Genomic DNA, 16,886 nt, shown 5'->3' with positions numbered 1-16,886 from the left:
TCTATTCTTATGAATATAAAGGAAAACAAAAAAAAGATAATAAGGAATTCTTAATTTATTTACTTATGTTAATATTTTTTAAGAGTTTTAGAATTTCATCGAAAGATGGTCGTTCATCAGGATTTGATTTCCAGCACATTTCAATTAATGTATTGAAGTATGTCTCGTTCTTATCTAATGGTGGTCTATATCCACTGATTACTTTGTCTTCAATTTCAGTAAAGAACCTAAACTCTTCAAATGGAATTTTTTTAGTAGACATTTCCCATAAAACCATTCCAAAAGAATAGACATCACTTTTTAGACATGCCTTTTTATTAATAATACACTCTGGTGCAAGCCAATAAGGACACTCTACTTTATTAGTATTATTTAGTGAATAAGGAATTGAACAACCAAAATCAGTAATTGCACATGTTCCTAACTCATCGTTAATTATTCGAATAACAACATTTGGAGATTTGACGTCTCTATGTAAAATTGGATCAGAAGCATGATGCAATATATTTAAACCTTCAGCAATCTGAGTTGCTAATTGAATGAGTATTTTTGGAGTTAAGGAATATTTTGATTCTATGTTTTCATCATGAAGAAGATTAAATAAGTTTCCACCATTAAAATATTCCATTATAATTGATAAGGGTTGAATACTAAACCCATAAATTTTAGCTATATACTTGCTTGAACTAAATCCAATAAATGATATTTCTCTAAGATATTCTTGAACATAATTACCAAATATTTCAGCTGCATTTTTATCATTATGTAAATTTATATGTGTTAAATCAAAATTTGATTGTTTTATTATAACCAAAGTTCCTTTTTTAATTTCATTAATATCTTTTAATGTTTCAAATAAATTGATAACAGAATTTGATCCATTTGATATTTTTTGTTTAAATTTGAAGTCATTAATATCCATTAAATATTGATTATTAAATCTCTTTATCATTAGATCAAATGAAGATAAAACTAAATTAATTGAACATTGTTTATCATTAATAAGTGCTTGTAATTGATTTATTCCTTTCTTTAAAGATTCTTGATTAACAATATGAAAAAATCCTTTTTCTAAACAAGAAGGACAATAAATATCTATGTTTTTAATTTTTATAGAATGTATTGAAAGTATGTTTTGAATAAATTCTGTTATTTCTTTTAATCCATTAATTGCAATAAAACAAGAGTCACTAGACGTAATAAGATAACGTTGTCTAATAACAATAGTTTTTTGATTTAGATTTCCATAAATCATTATATAATTTTTTTCATTTGACACTTCTAAATAAACAAGAATTCCACTCTTCCATTGTATTGTTACATGATATTTTAATGCAACCATTGCTAGTACACAGCTTAAAACCTTAAAATTTAAAGATGTTAAAGTTAAGATTCTACCAACTTCAATTTCATTTTTATAGTGTTGACTAGGCCATTGTTTATTAATACTATTTTCTTTTAAATAACCCGTATCAACTGTCTTTACCTTCTTTTCTTTTTCACTTTGTTTTGGAGACATTTCACAAGTTTTAAATGAATAAGATGGATATATTAGGACATTATCAAGATTTAACATTTCTCCTTTTGTCTTTGGTTCTTTTCTAAAAGTATATTCAGAACTAATTGAACAACTACAAGAACACGAACTCATTGTCCCTTCTATTGAAGGTGTTTCACTTTTATTATTAATTAATTCAGAATAAATTTCATTAAATCGTTTTTCTTCATTTACAATTGTGGCAAATTGTTTAGTTAGAATATAACAAATACCAAATTGTTGTAAAAGAGTTAATAAAAGATATAGATTTTCTTGTTGAATATTTAATCGTTCAAAGATTTTAACAGTGAAGAAACCATTTACTGTTAATATAGAATCTGAAATACTCAAAAATCGTTTAAAGAATGAGAAATCAATCAAAACCATATCACCCTTATTTAAATTAATTGACTGTTCAATGAAAGGTGATACAGATGGCATTTGAACAAAATATCCCCATTTGATTAATACTTCATATATTTCTTTCTCTTTATCTGATAAATTTAGACAATGAACTATCTCTGAAAACTTTTGTTTATTAAGACAAAATTGATCAAATTCTAAAACATTTAACTCAGTCATTACTTGGACATAAGGATTTATATCTTTATTAATTTTACCATTAATCTGTTCAAAGATTTTTTTTGATAAACCACTCCACTTATTCTTATTTCCAATATTTTTATGAATTGTAATACTTAACTCTTTATACATTTCTGTATACTTCTCACATCGCTCTAATCCACTAACAAAATGTACCTTTAATGAATAAGGAAGTAACTTTAACATCTCCAGAACTCTTTCACTAATACTATTCTCATTTGTTGATTTACAAACAACAAAAATACATTTTGAATATTCCCATATAGTGTCTTCAATTTCTTCTGGAGTTTTAACTTCAAAATGAATAGTAGCCAATACCTCTGAAGACCTTTTTTTTTCTTTCTTTTTATTTGACTTTATACTGAAATCAAAACTCAGTTCTTTTATTTCTCTAATACTTCCATATTTTTTCATCTTCTTGTGAAGATATTGGAAAACATCATTTCGAAGGTCATCTCCACTAATAATAACTTGTTGAATAGCTTGAATACTAATATTATCAGTATCACAAGACAAAGAGTTTTGTGTAGTTTGAGCATCAATATAACAATTTATAAGATTATCCATATTATTAAATAAAACACTCTTTGTATATATTTGATTGTCTCGAAGATTTAATTCAATAAGGCTATTCCACGAAAAGAATGAATGATTTATTTTCATTATATAATTATGACTTACATCAAGTTTAGTAACTGATAATTTAGTTATATGTTCTGGTATTCTTCTAAGCTCACAATGTTGTAAAATTAACTCTTTTAAATGGATTGGCGGATTATTGAATAATGGCTCTAATTCAAATTTTGTTTGAGACAAATCTAGTATGTTTAAGTTTGTTAATTCGCAAATTGGTGTTGGATAATATTTTACACCTTGAGCAATAAACGTTTCAATCGTTGGACTTAATTCTAGTGCCTGATGTTTGTCTAAGTTATTAAAAGAAATGTCAAGTAATTTTAATGGAAGAGAAGTTAATGATGGAAGTATTGTAATATAATTATTAGATAAAGAAAGTTCATTTAAGTTAGTTAATTTTGATATCTCATCAGTGATATAATAAATTTCATTTCTCTGTAATGAAATTTTATTTAGTTTTTTCATTAAACACAAAGATGATGGGAACTCACTCATTCTATTTGATGAAAGGTCAATTGACAAAATATCTTTTAGTGATGGAGTTACTGATTGATAAGGTGGAAATTGAGAAATATTTCTTTTTGAAAATTGTAATACTTCTTTATCTTTATTGAGTTTATCAAAAAGACCAATATTACCTTTTGAGTATCCTAACCATTTATCAAATGAATAATAACATTTGTATGGTTTAAATGTTAATTCAGATTGTGTTGGTTTATAAAAAGGATTAATAAATCTAGATGAATCAGAATATATGTAATTAATAATAGCACTTAATTGGTCAAACTTTCCATTTTCGTTATTATTATTAAACCGTCCACTCCCAATATGAGTTATCCAGAAATAAGTTAGTCGTGAATCAAATTGGAATTGAGATAAATTTTGATTAATTAATTCTTCTATTGCTAAAAAAAATAATACTAAAAGTAATAATGTTTGACCAGAAATGAAAGCGTCAAACCCAATAAACTCTTTTTGAAATAAAATAAGAAATCCTTTCAAAGTTCTGTAATAAGGATCTGCAACTATTTGAGTTAAGAACGAGAATATTGAAACATCTTCTTCACCAGTTTTATCATTAATTAATAAAATATCTTCACAGGAATTATGAAGACTATTAAAAACCATTATAACTTTAGATAAAAGGTTATTAACAATTTCGTTGATAGACCTCACTAATGAATTATAATTCTTTATATTTTCAGAATTTATTGATTCTTCACAAACAAAACTTTTTAAATCTTGAAATATATTATCAATACTGTCTATACTATCTATACTTTTACAATATATTTTTAATGCTTTTTCGGCTTTACTTCCTGTTTCATAAACTTCTTCATATAAACCTTCATTAATAATTTTAGCTAATCGTAATAATTTACTTTTATTTAAATGTTGATAAACAATAACAACAGGTTTAGTTATTTCAATAGTATCAATAACACAATGAGAATATAATGGTAAATTAGGAGAATAATATTTCCCTTTTTCATTTGAAATAATTTTCATTCTTGTTGCTTCTTGTGAACATATTATTTCAATACTTTTATTTATCATAAGATTATGAGGTAATGAAATGATTTCATTTGGATAATTTTGTAAACTTTGAAGATGACCAATAATTTCATTAAAATTAAATTTAGTACTAATACAATAATATGATAATACTCTTATATTTTTACATTGAAATTTAACATAAAATCCTTCTTCTTTATCAAAAGTAGCAATAGAATCTATTTCCCCAATCCAACATTCTCCAAGGAATTTCATAAAGTCTTCTTGAATAAATTGAGATGGAATAAATAATACTCTGTAATTAGTAATACATAATTTCCCTTTAATATATGTTGATGTATTTTTCATATCAAGAACTTCTTTGCCATTTAATACATATAAAGGACAATATGTTTCATCTATTCTTAATACAACTATTTCTCCTTCAATTTGATGAATGTATTCAGTTTCAATGAATCGTTCATTTTCAGTAATATTATTAAAATATTTAACAAATCGTTTTTTAAATCCACTTTGTTGTAACATTGCATTAAAATAACATTTTACTAATTCTTCATATTCATCAGAAGGTAATTGTGTCATTTCACTGATTTCATTTATAAATTTGAATAACTCTTTAATAATATTAAATTCAATTTTTCCTACCAATTCTTTTAGTTTGTTGATAACAATTTGGTTATTTAACTTACAATTTTCTTGTTGTTTAATGAAATCCAAAAAACAAAATGGAATGATTGGTGTAGGAAGAAATAGAAAGAATAACTTTAATAACACAAATGCATTTTGAATTGTACAAGTATTATTTAATAAAGGAATTTGAGATGAATTAAACTTATTAATTAAATTAAAATATAACTTAAAGTCTTCATTATTAAATAATGAATTTTTATTTAATTGTTCTAAATTTTAATGATTTAATAAATCTAAAGATTTACTATAAAAAAATAACAAACTAAAATAATTACTATGATCATTCTGTTTACATAATAAAAGAATACGTTCAGCATCTTTTTGAGAAATACCTAATTGAATTAACTTCTTTAAAGAATAATTTTTTAATAATTCAAAAGTAGTTAAAGATAATAAAGAATCAACTTTTTTCATTTGTCTTATTTCAGAAAATTCTATTATTTCTTTTTGTTCAAACCAATCAAGATTATTACTAAGAGAATTATAAATATAATTCATAATGTTATACATTCCAATTGGTATTCCTTTCATATTAAAATCGTTAATTCTCATTTCTTTCAAACTAAAATGAAAACACCGTAATCTTTTCCAATCATAATTAGTACTATTCATAGGACAAACTCTTTTAAATAATTTTAAATTACTTTCTTCTTTTGGTTGAATAATAGAATTTGATTCATAAAATTTGTGCTACAAAATTGATTTAATAAGTAATAAATTTAACTTCCTTATAAACAAACTTTAATATCTAATAAACTTTTTTCAGCTAATTGTTTAAATGAAATTTGATTTGATTTCTTTGAACATGAAGACGTCTTTGATTTATAAGAGTTCTGTGAAAATGAATCAGGGTCACTCATAACAGTTGATTAAAAAGAAGAATAGTTATAGATGTTTTTATAATTTTTTTTTCGTTTTTTTTGAACTAAAAACCTTCTTCATAAAAAAGATAAAAAAAGCAAAACTAATAGGATATTAAGTTCTTTCTTTTTTTTATTTATTATGTCCCTCATTGAGTCATGTATTAAAAATGATTTTCATGAAATTATTAATATAATCGAAAATGGTGCTAATTATTTAGATATTGACGAAAACGGAAATACCCCTTTTCATTATCTTAAAGTTATGCCACCAACTCCTCCTAAATTAGCTGGTTGTGATCCTACATTATTTAAAATATTTAAAACAAGAAGAGATATAGAAACTGATGCAATATTTAATTATCAAAACGGATTTACTCATATTCACTCATCAATTATTATACCTCATTGCCCTTCATTAAAAATTGATGTATCAGAATCTTCAGCACAAATATTTATTGAATGGTGTTATTGTAAATCATCTCCTACTTTAGAAAAAATGGCTCCTTTTTGTTCAGTAAAAAAATCAATGGAATTACTTTGTTGTCATGAAGCAAGTTCATGTTGGAAATATTTAGAAGATTTCTCAATTTCACTTTCATATTTACTTCCTGATGTTTCTATTGAGTATCTTCGTTATTTTGAGAATAATGATTTAATTAATGATCACCCAATTCTGTTTGAAAAAATAACTCAGATCTTTTTTGCAACATTTAATTCCCAAGGAGGAGATGATTTTATTGTTGATCTTTCTCAACCTTTATTATTACGTTGTTTACATTCTTTATCACAACCACACTAATAATAAAAATAATAATTTATTTATTATTACTATCTATTCTCTTTGGTTTTAGTTCTATTTTCTTCTTTTCTATTAATTTCAGCTTCTCTCCTACAGTTAGTTTTCCATCACTCATTTTTTGTTCCATAGCTAATGTCATTAAACTCTTTCTCATCATTCCTTTAATCTCAATTTCTTTCCATGCTTCTACAAGATCTCCAAGCAATTTTACATTAGAATTATCACACAAAAATTCTACTCTATCATATTTGCATTCATATAATACTAATGGATATGCTGGTGCATATTTAAAATAATTAGGTTTAGTATAGTGTTCAACGTCCAATAATTGTTTGATACTTTCTGGATTAGCACCTTGTCCTATAGCAAATAAAGCTCCTACCATATATCTGACTTGGTGCCATACAAAAGCAGTTCCACATACAACAAATCTACTTAATCCATTTATTTCTTCAACTTCAAATGAATTAACTCTTCTTATACAATGAGGAACAGCAGGGTCTTTCTTACAAAAGTTTGTAAAGTCATGTTCTCCAAGAAACAGTTGAGCTGCTTCTTTCATTTTAGGAACGTCATAAGAAGATGGATCAAAGTAATAGTGATACGTTCTTGATTGACAACTAAACCTTGAATTAAAGTCATCAGGAACTCCACACCATCCAAGACATCGAATATCAATTGGTAATAATCCATTTAACATACGACAATAATCTAATTCACCCTCTCTTTTCGTATATAAAATTGTCTCATCTTTTAAATTACTTCTCACCCATAAATCAACTACTTGTCCAAATGCTGAAACACCTTTATCTGTTCTTCCACATCTGTTATATTTACAATCTTTTGTATTTTGAATAAGTCGTGTTTTAAATAGTGCTTTAAATAATTGATATTCTATAGTCCCATCATTAACAACTGAATCAAATGTTGAGTCTGTAACATCGTTTAATAATGTACATTGAATGCCGTTATAATCAATTCCAATATAAGTCAAATGAATGGCAATATGTCTTGTTTTATAATTATTAAAATTAAAGTCCTTTTTCTTTTTTAATTGACTGGACTGTGTTGAATTAGTATCAGCATCCAAATTTACTTGTTGATTGTTGCAAATCATTCCAATTCAATAAAAGAACTTAAATTGACTTTATAATGAATTAATTAGGGTTATTATTTATTCCTGTTTAAAGATAAAAAATTAACCAAAACATTCAATAAACGTTTATTCATTTATGGAACAATGAATCCAAATCTCCTCTTTGATCTATACTCAATTTACCCCAAATCTCAGAGATAACATTTTGTGGTACTAATGGACATAATGCTTGAATTAATTGAGCGATATACTTCTTAGTTTCATCTGATGTACTTTCATTTTCTAATGAACGAGCAAAGTATAATACTACTCTATATATATTTTCAGCTACATTACCAAGTTTCATTATTTCTAATAATAACCCTCTATTATGAAGATCATATAATAAACTAACTATTTCATCATAACTTGATTTAGCTGGGAATAAATTGAGCCATTGTTGCATAATCATTTGCCAATTTGGAATTTGTGTATAATAATGTCCAATAATGTTTCCAACACAAATTAAAACTTGATCAGCTAATTCAACAGCAGCACGAGTTCTTTGTCTGCTTAACATAGCTCCAACAGACTGAAGTACTTTTGGGATAAATGGAACAAATTGTGGAATATCAACTTTAGCAAATTGTCCAAGGAAATAAATAGCATTATTAGCAATATCAATATTCTTATGATGTGAAAATTCAATAAATTGGTCAGCGACTTGTGAGACAAAATCATAAATTTTACCATCAACAATAACACATCCAATAATTGCAACTGCAAATGAAACTTTATCACTATCTTCTACTTGTTTGAAATAAATCATAACTCTTGGGAATAATTTATATTGGAATGGAGTAAAGAATGTCTTTTGGTGTGATTTACAAATATATGAAGTAATATCTAAAATTAAAGATAACCAATCATCTTCTTCTTCAATAGCATCTTGAATCTTTTCGTATTCTTCATCGTCAAGAACATCTGTATCAACATTTTGAATTTGAATTGTTTCATCATCATTTTCAATACCAACTCCATCAAGAATTTTCTTAAGAATTTCATCAAATGATTCAAATATCATTCCAATTCTATCTTCTCCAAGTGTATTATCTCCACCAAGAACAAGTACCATCTTTAAACAAGTTAAATATGATTGAATATTATCAGTGAATTTTTCTTTCTTTAATAATATACATAAATGATCAATAATACCATAATAAATTGGTGCTACTTGTTGTAAGACACTGTTTTGATCAGTAATTCCTTTGTCTTGAACCATAAATATAGCATCTTCAAAAATAGATGGAATAAGATGGGCTGTGACTTGTTTAATACTTGCATTTGGATCACTTATTAATGGTAACAAAACATTTAATGTATCTTGTACGTATGGTCCATATGCTTTTTTAACAGAAGTTGTTATTCTAAACAATGTTTGAAGTAAATATACTTTTTCTTCAGTGTAAGGATTAGTGACTGAAATTTCATTATCCATGACAACAGCCTCTGGATTTTCTTTTAACAGTAATCTTTTTAATATTATTTGAACAATTGGACCAAGGCACTGAATAAATCCAGCATCATTAGCTTCTGAAAATCTACATAATCCACTTAAAATATATGGTAACATTGGTGAACCAACATCATTAGAATTACATAATTCTTCAAATGTTTTGAGAACAATTTGTCTTGAATCAGGGAAGAATGATGTATTAATAATACTATAGATACACATAATTTCAATTAACTTTCCTTTATGTTCTAAAGTATCTTTAGTATTACATTTTGGTAATAATGTGTCAACAACATTCTTTAATAATGGGTAATAACTTTCCATTTGTTTTTGAAGTACACGAGTAATAAAGACAATAATAGATAATGCAGATGAAACAGCTTTTAAATTAGATGTATTTAATGTTTTGAAAATACCTTCCATTAATGGTTGTACAAATGGTAAAAGTTTTTCTGCTGTTTGCTTGTCTTCTTCAAGAAGAGAATTAACTACAAAACAAGCTTTGTCTTGAACAATAACAACTGTAGAATTAAATGATACAATAACAACTTGCATAATTTCATTAAAATGTCTTCTTCTACACATCTTAGGGAATGCCTCAATTAATTCTTCGAGTAAATCAAGTAATGCGTGCAACACTAATGGATGTGGATCGTTAACAAATTTAAGTACAATTTTCATTAAGTCAGACATAGTAGTTTTAAAAATGTATTTTCCTGGTATTACTGATAATGAAAGAGCAACAAGAGCAGCATACCTTGCATTCCATTGATCCATATTTAAATACTCTAAAGTTGTTTTGAATAATACATCTTTAATTGGTGCTCCTCCAACTGCTTCAACTATTCTAAAGAATGCATCTTCAGCATATGACCAATTTTCAACCTCAATTGGATCTTCGTCATTGAGAAGAAGTTCAGCACCATCATTGTCTATAGATTTTAACCATTCAAGAAGTTTCAATACTATATTTGAAAGTACTGGATTTTTTTTAAAAAGATTTGGTTCCTGTGAAATAAGGCAAACAGCAATTTCAAGTGCACTTTGTTGTGTCTCTTTATGTTGTGCAGAACAACAAAGTTGATACATTTGAGTAGCAATACTAATTTCATTACCAACAAAAAGATATTCAGAATTTTCTATAAGTTCACAAAATGATGCTGAGGCATTATCAAAATCATCAAATTTGTTATTTTGAATTAACCAAATTAATGTATTTTGTAATGGAACAATAAGTTGTTTGGCATAAGCACCATGTTGCTCAGTAGTTTCTAAAAGAACTATTGCACTAGAAAGAAAATCAATGACAGTAAGTTTCATTGTTGTGTCACCATTTGTTAAGGATTGGATACAAAATTGAACAACTTGTTGTTGAAGAGCAATTAGAGTCTCTGAACCTTTAAGTGAAACAGAAGCTTGAAGGGTGTCAAGTGCAATCATTTGTTGTAATGGTCTTGGATCTCTTAAAATTTCAATAATGGTAGGGAAATAACCATTCCAATCAAGTTCTGAACTAGACATACATTGAGCAAAATTACTGACAGCAGCAGCAACAGCACCCTTAAGATGTACTGATGTTTCACTTTTCATACAATTAATTAATGAATTGCAAATTTGAAGTAAAACGTCTTGATTGATAGACCTGAGATCATCTATTTTATTAATTGTTCTTCCAAAACATAACAATGCTGATTTACGAATGTCATCAGATTGTCCTGAGTTAGCTGTTCCAAGTTGAATGATTTGTGGTAATAAATGTGGTTGTGTGGTTAATGAATCTAAAACTTGTTCACCTTGATTTCTAATATTTTGGTCAGGACTTAATGTAGCTTGAAACGCTTGAACAATATTAGCAGCCATCACCTAAGATTATTATGAAATAATCAATTCTAAGGGTTTTCTTTTCTTGTCTCATTATCAACCCTGAGGGTTTAATCATTTCATTAAAAAAGTATTTTTTAAGTATTTTATTTGTCTCTGAGAGTATTTTTCTCAGCACTGTTTTTTGTGTACTTAAAAACAAGAAGAATAAAAACAAAATATAATGGTGATTCTGTAATTTATTATTTAATGAGATATAAAACAAAAAAGGAAAGACTAAAATTTACTTACCAATACGAGCATATTCCCATTGCTTGAGATCAAGAGGACAGACAGCACGTTGTCTTAACCATGAAGAAATGCAATGAGTATGGAATGCGTGATTACAAGTTCCCCATGAAACAGTACATTCTTAAAAGATGAATATTGTAAATTACTTACGCACTATTTAATGAAACAAACCTTCAGTTGTTGAACCTGTATTTCCTTGACATTCTAGACATAATTCCATAAGACTATTTCTGCAAATAGCACAAGTATCTACTTGAAGATCCCACGACCACAAAGCAACAGCGTTCCATTTCTTTATTTCGAATTTAGGTGGTTGTTGTGCAGACATAATTAGTTGATGAACTAAAGATAATTTTTAATCTTTTTTTATTTTTATTTTCATTTTTTTCCTTTTTTGTTCAGTCTCAATTTCCGATATACCTCAATCATCATTTAAGATTTAGTTCATTTATTAGTTTTGTGAATTTCATTTTTTCTGTTTAGTTTTTGTATTTTTTTCTTGAATAAATAAATAACAAATTTCATTATTTTTGTTATTAAATAGATCCCTTAAATCTTGATTCTTGCAAAGAAAACAAAAAAATACATAAAATTCAAGGAGATATAGGAGAATGACAAACTAGTAATAAAATGTATAATAAGAATGACAAAAGAAATACAATGAAAAAGTGAATAAAAAGAAATAAGAAATGAAAATTGAATATGAAAAAATACGAATTATAATGATAATAAAGACAACACCAATAATAAATATAGAATATTAACAAATAACGAAGTTAAAGTGAAAACAAGAAAACAACAAGTAAATTGAAAAAAAAAACGAGAACATGGATTAAATTTTGTTTAAACTTTGTTTCAAGACACAAGTATTCTTACTGTTGTTCAAGTGAGATTACACCCTTTATTCATTCTTAGATGAGTCTCTTTCTTCTGTTCCATCTACATTCATATATTCACAAAAATCATCATTATTTCATTAAATGTTCATGTTTTTGTTAACTATATCTTTTACAATTATTTCCAGTGGTATCTTTATTCAAAACTATTCTAATAATCTTCTTTTTTCATTATCAATTAATCATTATATTCTTATTACAACTAACAATATTCTTACTTTTATCATTCATTCTATTCTCGGGATTTTTTCTTGAAATACAGGTTACATGTCCATTTTATTCATAAATACAAAACTTATATTTTCATTTTATACAATTTTCATATCTATGATAAGTGTATATTTGTTTTTTTTTTTGATTCTCTCACATAAATATTTATTCTTTTGTGTAATTTCATTTCTTTTTTTTTATTCATATTTTCATTATTCCATACATTCATTATCTATTCATTGTTCTATTCTTCATACTTCATCTTTTCTATTTTGTATTTTCCATTTATTCTTTCTCTCATTTGATTTATTTTATCATTTATAAACATCTTATATTTAATTTTTAATCTTCTCTAATTTATTCTATTATATCATGTTTTTCAATATGACTTTTAGTTATAATATAATTTAACAATATATGATTTATAGCTTTTATTTTATCACATAATTGACATATTGTTATATTTGATTATGTTTTAATTGTGTTTTCATTATTCAAAAATTTGTTGATTCTTATTGCATTATTTTTACTTCTTCGTATCTTTTTCTTTCTATATTTATTTAATATTTTAATGTTATTTCTTTATCTATATATAGTTGTTAAAATTATTTATGATTTCTGTACTAGTCTTCTTTCTTTCTATTTATCTAAATAGTATTGATGGAATTTATTCTTTATATATTTAATAAACATATTCATTTATTTTTTTTTCCATTTCTCTTCCTCTCATATATCTCTTATTTTTTATTTATCTTGTTTAATCTCTTTTTCTCTGTGTGATTTACATTATTGTTCTGATGAGTTCTATATCATATTCGTCTCTAATTGATATTAATCAATTCTTTTTAGTTCTTTTTTAACATATAATCTTATTCTACATAATTATTTCGCTTTCATATTTAATTTAATTATTTCTTTTCTGATCATTTAATCAAAACTAATTAATTTCATTATCTATAAATTGATTAAAGATGATGAATATCAAAATAATACTCTCATTTGTATATCTTTCACAGTATTTAGTATTATTATGTTCAGACTTATTTATTCTATAATTATTTATATTATTTTCAATCCTTATTCATTTTATTGTATTTATTACTTTATTAATTGTTATTTCCATACAATTTTTTTTTGTTTCACTTATTATTTTCATATCATCATATAATACATATTCTACTTTTTTATAAACTATTGAATATGTACATTTATTTGTAAATTGAATAATAAAGATGATAATGAACCTCAATGAATAATATAACATTCAATTTTAATGTTTCTAATTATTTCTTTATAATTATATCTTATTTTTATTCTCTATTGATTGTTCATATTTTCTATTATTTCTATTATATTTTTTTGTTAAACTAAAATATTTTAATATTATTAATAATCATTATGGTTCAGGGATTCATCATATTTCTTTATATCATAAAATATTTATAAATATCTCTTCATTTCTCTTTACTGTACTTTTCATGTTTTATTCTTTTGTTGCTCAACACTTCTATTTTCATTATAACGTGATTTATTAATTTGATGATTCTCGCCATTTCTTTTTATTATTTCTTCTATTTTCAATTTGATTATTAATATGAATACTTTTTTATATTTACATTTAAAAATGAAATTGGTCTGTAATTCTTTGATTTTGTATTATTAACATTTTTTAATATTAAAATTATTCTTCATCTTATCATTTGAACTCTCTTCTTGTGTTTTTATCCATTCTTGAAATATTTTCATAATTATTTCTTTATTATTATGTAATTTCTTCAAATAATATCATTTTATTATGACCATACCATATTTTTTTTCCAATTTTGATTCTTTTTAGTGGTTCAAGAAACAAGAATAATAAATATTAAAAAAAAAAACGAAAAAACACAACAAATCAAACAAATATAATTTTAATTGATGTGTTGTATTATTTTGCAATTAATTTGTTAAATAAAAAATTAAATAAGAAATTAAGAAATGAACAAATAGAAAATATAATAAAAATGATAAATAACAAAATAAATAATGATAAAGATCACATAAAATAAAATAAACAACTAAAAGATATATATTAAAATTAAAAGTGAATTCTATTATAGAAAGTAGAGTATAATTCAATAATAAAAAACATTAATATGAAAAATAACACTATTGGTATTGATAATGAATATCTTAATATTATCATCAATCAAGTTAAATAAATGAAAATAAATTAAATCATAATTTAGAATGAAAGATACATAAATTATGATAATATCATCATATTGGATGACTTAATTTTAATTATGATGAAAATAAGTAACTAGAAATCACCATGTATTGATATTATATATTTATATTAAATGAAGAAAATATCAACACCAAGAGAATATATTCTTAATATATTTAATAATAGTTAAATTTCAATGAATTCATCAAATTAAATATAGTAAATTGAATAACAATATTAACCAACAAAGAAGTGATATTTTATTAATTATCATCATGTCAATTGTATGAATGTAATTATAAAAATATTTATATCATTATTAAAATATAATAATCATAATAGAATTAATAAGATTAATGAATCATTTAAAATTATTAAAAATTAATTAGATGTAAATTATAATATCTTGTGATAAATAATGAATAATTAATAATTATATATTAAATAATCAGAAAGAATAGAAATATACAAAATATATAGATTAATATTATGACATTAATAAATTATATGAATCAATTAATCATGAATAAGTAATAGAAATATTACAATAATTTAATATAAAATGAATCAACATAAATAATGTATAAAATATGATGAATATAATCATATGATATAAATATAATGAATGTCTAGGATGTATTAAATTGAAGAGAAGAATATTACAAGGTGATTACTTATCAACTCTACTCTTCATCATCCAAATTAGTGAATAAATTAAATAAAGAAAAATAAAATAGAAGAGTAATCAAATGAATTAAAAAATAAAAAATAAAATAATAACAACAAAAACAATAGTATCCATATGATAATGATGATAAGTATTGATGTTATGACAAGAATTAGGTGTTGGTTCCTATAATGAACTGGATTTTATGTGAATTAGAACAAATTGAAATATAAATAAGAAAAATACTTTATTCTAAATCTTATATTCTAAATTATTAGTAAGAGATAAATTATATAGGTCATGAAATTAATACTGAATATAATTAATAAAGTTTTGTGGAAACGAGAAAGAAAGAGGAAATTAAATTTAATAAAATATGAAAAACAAGAAAAAAGAAACAAAAAAATATAAAAGAAAATGACAGAAGAAAATTGGAATGTAAGAAATTATCATGAAGAAAAACATCAACTCTCTGATTGTTGGGAATTGTGGGTTGATGAGATGAGTGGTTCATTTTCTTCTTCTGAATTAAATGCAAAGTCTATTGCTATATTTCAAAGTGTTGAAGATTTTTGGAGTGTCTATTTGTCAATGAGTTCATTACAAGTTATGCCAAAAGGGGTTGACGTTTATTTATTAAAGAGTGGAAATACTCCGAATAATGGTCAAAAAATTATTCTTTCATTTAGTGAAAAAGTGAAAAGTGAATGGGATATAATTTATCAACAAATAGTTTGTTTAGTTAATAAAAAAATCAAGGTTTTAATTACTTATGTTTTTGTTAGGTATTGTGGTGTATTGGTTCTACTATCAGTTATTATACTTCATTAGTTGGTATATCATATAGTGTTGGAAGTAGTTTAAAAATTTCGATATGGTATTCTGAGTCAAATAAAACAATGTTAAATGAGGTAGTTAGAGATATTAATTTAATTCCTAATATGGTGGAACACACAACTCGAATATCAATGAAGAATTAAAAAGGAAAGTATTTTGTTTTCAAATAATTTAATTTTTAATGATTAGTCTTATCAAATAAAATTTTTCTACTAAAAAAAATTTTGTATTAAAAAATTAAGAAATAACTTTCAATCTAATAAACTCATCTAAAAAATTCATTTATATTTCTTAAAGAATGGACCATTCTGCACCACCTGTTTGTTCTTTTTAAGTTATACCTTTTTTCTTATTTAACTATTTAACTTATTTTTTATTAGCCAGTTCCACCTCGTAAATATTCTAAAACAGTTGGTAATCTTCAACTTTCGTCATCACTACCTTCTTTTCAAGAATCAAGTAATGATAACCAAGAAAAAAAAGAAATTTTTATTCCATCAATTAATTGTACACAGCCATTTAAAAAAGAAAGTTCAAGTTCTCCAAGAAGCCCACGTTCACCTCGAGTAGCTAGTGCACCACAAGAAAGTTTTAGTTTGTTTTAATTTTTATTCTGATAAAAAGAAAGTAAATCAATTAATAAGTATTAATATTATAGAATTTATTTCAGCAATTCCAGGTAATTTAATTACTTCAGGTAATGTTATGCAGTCATTAAAAA

At 24.5% G+C, this 16,886-nt stretch overlaps 6 protein-coding genes across 6 annotated transcripts, besides 17 other annotated features; 2 read left to right on the top strand and 4 right to left on the bottom strand.

Moving 5' to 3' along the window:
• Positions 1 to 55: 55 nt before the first annotated feature.
• EDI_254070 (serine-threonine protein kinase, putative) lies at positions 56 to 5,841 on the bottom strand (the record flags this gene model as incomplete). The annotated part of the gene is made up of 3 exons (XM_001734337.1): positions 56 to 5,190; positions 5,245 to 5,671; positions 5,722 to 5,841. The coding sequence occupies 3 exons, from the start codon at positions 5,839 to 5,841 to the stop codon at positions 56 to 58; spliced, it is 5,682 nt and encodes a 1,893-aa protein (XP_001734389.1).
• Positions 4,762 to 4,782: a sequence feature (AT_rich).
• Positions 5,116 to 5,255: a sequence feature (AT_rich).
• Positions 5,842 to 5,983: 142 nt separating the features above from the next.
• EDI_254060 (uncharacterized protein) lies at positions 5,984 to 6,643 on the top strand (the record flags this gene model as incomplete). The annotated part of the gene is made up of 1 exon (XM_001734336.1): positions 5,984 to 6,643. The coding sequence occupies one exon, from the start codon at positions 5,984 to 5,986 to the stop codon at positions 6,641 to 6,643; it is 660 nt and encodes a 219-aa protein (XP_001734388.1).
• Positions 6,641 to 6,672: a sequence feature (AT_rich).
• EDI_254050 (tRNA pseudouridine synthase, putative) lies at positions 6,660 to 7,760 on the bottom strand (the record flags this gene model as incomplete). Its single annotated transcript, XM_001734335.1, has 1 exon — positions 6,660 to 7,760. One exon carries the CDS (start codon positions 7,758 to 7,760, stop codon positions 6,660 to 6,662), a length of 1,101 nt encoding a protein of 366 aa, XP_001734387.1.
• Positions 7,658 to 7,679: a sequence feature (AT_rich).
• A 109-nt stretch (positions 7,761 to 7,869) lies between the features above and the next one.
• On the bottom strand, positions 7,870 to 11,094 carry EDI_254040 (importin beta-3 subunit, putative; the record flags this gene model as incomplete). Its single annotated transcript, XM_001734334.1, has 1 exon — positions 7,870 to 11,094. The coding sequence occupies one exon, from the start codon at positions 11,092 to 11,094 to the stop codon at positions 7,870 to 7,872; it is 3,225 nt and encodes a 1,074-aa protein (XP_001734386.1).
• Positions 11,095 to 11,338: 244 nt separating this feature from the next.
• On the bottom strand, positions 11,339 to 11,674 carry EDI_254030 (RING-box protein pip1, putative; the record flags this gene model as incomplete). Its single annotated transcript, XM_001734333.1, has 2 exons — positions 11,339 to 11,466; positions 11,518 to 11,674. The coding sequence occupies 2 exons, from the start codon at positions 11,672 to 11,674 to the stop codon at positions 11,339 to 11,341; spliced, it is 285 nt and encodes a 94-aa protein (XP_001734385.1).
• Positions 11,675 to 11,697: 23 nt separating this feature from the next.
• Positions 11,698 to 11,732: a microsatellite.
• Positions 11,733 to 11,852: 120 nt separating this feature from the next.
• Positions 11,853 to 12,166: a repeat region.
• Positions 12,167 to 12,634: 468 nt separating this feature from the next.
• Positions 12,635 to 12,774: a microsatellite.
• Positions 12,643 to 12,831: a microsatellite.
• Positions 12,832 to 12,905: 74 nt separating this feature from the next.
• Positions 12,906 to 13,044: a microsatellite.
• Positions 12,990 to 13,169: a microsatellite.
• A 220-nt stretch (positions 13,170 to 13,389) lies between these two features.
• Positions 13,390 to 14,257: a repeat region.
• A 36-nt stretch (positions 14,258 to 14,293) lies between these two features.
• Positions 14,294 to 14,670: a repeat region.
• Positions 14,646 to 15,364: a repeat region.
• An 8-nt stretch (positions 15,365 to 15,372) lies between these two features.
• Positions 15,373 to 15,438: a microsatellite.
• Positions 15,439 to 15,667: 229 nt separating this feature from the next.
• Positions 15,668 to 15,759: a microsatellite.
• Positions 15,675 to 15,792: a microsatellite.
• Positions 15,746 to 16,308, top strand: EDI_254020 (eukaryotic translation initiation factor 4E, putative; the record flags this gene model as incomplete). Its single annotated transcript, XM_001734332.1, has 2 exons — positions 15,746 to 16,060; positions 16,114 to 16,308. 2 exons carry the CDS (start codon positions 15,746 to 15,748, stop codon positions 16,306 to 16,308), a joined length of 510 nt encoding a protein of 169 aa, XP_001734384.1.
• A 21-nt stretch (positions 16,309 to 16,329) lies between these two features.
• Positions 16,330 to 16,406: a sequence feature (AT_rich).
• Positions 16,407 to 16,886: the final 480 nt, after the last annotated feature.

Source organism: Entamoeba dispar, genomic scaffold, assembly GCF_000209125.1.
Source record: "Entamoeba dispar SAW760 scf_1105229458205 genomic scaffold, whole genome shotgun sequence".
Lineage (NCBI taxonomy): Eukaryota > Evosea > Mastigamoebida > Endamoebidae > Entamoeba > Entamoeba dispar.
The sequence above is the reverse complement of the archived record's forward strand: the minus strand, read 5'-3'. Positions and strand labels throughout refer to the sequence as shown.